Source organism: Trichinella spiralis (genome assembly GCF_000181795.1).
Source record: "Trichinella spiralis strain ISS 195 chromosome Unknown Scfld314, whole genome shotgun sequence".
In the NCBI taxonomy this organism is placed as follows: domain Eukaryota; kingdom Metazoa; phylum Nematoda; class Enoplea; order Trichinellida; family Trichinellidae; genus Trichinella; species Trichinella spiralis.
The window spans coordinates 1-1,187 of NW_003527253.1; the positions used below are offsets into that span (position 1 = coordinate 1).

Here is a 1,187-nt window from a genome sequence, read left to right on the forward strand (position 1 = left end):
TTGGCAGAGCTCAGTTGGAAGAGGAAACCAAATTTCCAGCTCTGCTCCCTCGAAAAGGGATGATCGTGGATTTGTTAATCAGACGGGAGCACAATCGACAGTTACATGCCGGTGTGGCTCAAACTCTTACGGCATTGAGAGAAAGATTCTGGATTCTTCGTGGTCGCAGTGCCGTTAAACGTGTTATTCGCACGTGTGGGATCTGCCAACGACTGGCAGCGCGTCCGTTCTGACAACGGATGGGTGATCTGCCTGCGATAAGAGTGAATCCAGCGAGGCCGTTCAGCAATGTTGGGATTGACTTTGTTGGACCCCTACTGATCAGAAGTGAAAGTTCCAAATATGTGAGCAAGAAAGCTTACATCTTCCTGTTCACATGTATGGTTATTCGAGCCATACACTTGGAACTTGTCCCAGACCAGACGATCGATAGCTTCCTACGTGCTTTGCGACGGTTTGTCGCACGTCGCGGACGCCCTGACACCATCCAGTCGGACAATTTTAGAACTTTTCATCAGGCGAACGCCTTCTTGAAACATCTTTTCAGTGGTCGAAATTGGGAAACTGTGCAACGACATCTCGCATCAGAACGTGTTGAATGGATATTCATCACGGAACGTTCCCCCTGGTGCGGGGGGTACTGGGAACCACTTGTGCGATCAGTGAAAACCGCATTGAAGGCAACGTTAGGCCAATGTCTGGCGGCGCCTGACGAGTTGCGCACGGTATTGTGCGAAATAGAAGCTCGTGTAAACGAACGTCCATTGACCTTTGTGGGAAAGCAACGTAAATGAGGAGATGGCCCTTACTCCAGCCCACTTCCCTCATCAGCCGAAGTCTAGCGTCATTTTCCTGGACCGGAGCAACAGTGCTGATCGTGGGAACACTGCCGCAGTAATTTTGAGACACCTGGCTACGCCCGTTGTCCTATCAGCAGAAACTCGTTTGAAGGCCTTTTGGAAACCGCTGGCAACGAGAGTAACGTGGGTTTACTCTTAAGTTCCCAGGGGAAAAATGGGAAAAGGGTTACACCGAGCAACCCCCGTGTTGGGCGACGTGGTGTTGGTTTGCTGACTACAATACTCCACGACGCCCGTTGGCCTCTTGGCCGAATCGTGAGTTACTCACTGGCGACAAAGGTCAAGACTGCAGCAAGCACCCTTGTGCTGATCGAATACGCATGCTGG

General features: G+C 51.1%; 2 protein-coding genes across 2 annotated transcripts; one reads left to right on the forward strand and one right to left on the reverse strand.

Moving 5' to 3' along the window:
- Positions 1 to 118: 118 nt before the first annotated feature.
- On the reverse strand, positions 119 to 487 carry Tsp_15288 (conserved hypothetical protein). Its single transcript, XM_003370927.1, has 2 exons — positions 363 to 487; positions 119 to 317 (listed from the first exon to the last, which is right to left on the reverse strand). The coding sequence occupies exons 1-2, from the start codon at positions 485 to 487 to the stop codon at positions 119 to 121; spliced, it is 324 nt and encodes a 107-aa protein (XP_003370975.1).
- A 311-nt stretch (positions 488 to 798) lies between these two features.
- Tsp_15289 (putative ribosomal protein S18) lies at positions 799 to 1,139 on the forward strand (the record flags this gene model as incomplete). Its single annotated transcript, XM_003370928.1, is given in 2 exon segments — positions 799 to 894; positions 906 to 1,139. Coding segments are annotated over 2 exon segments (330 nt in total), but the record flags the coding sequence as incomplete, so codon positions are not given.
- Between the last annotated feature and the right edge of the window lie 48 nt (positions 1,140 to 1,187).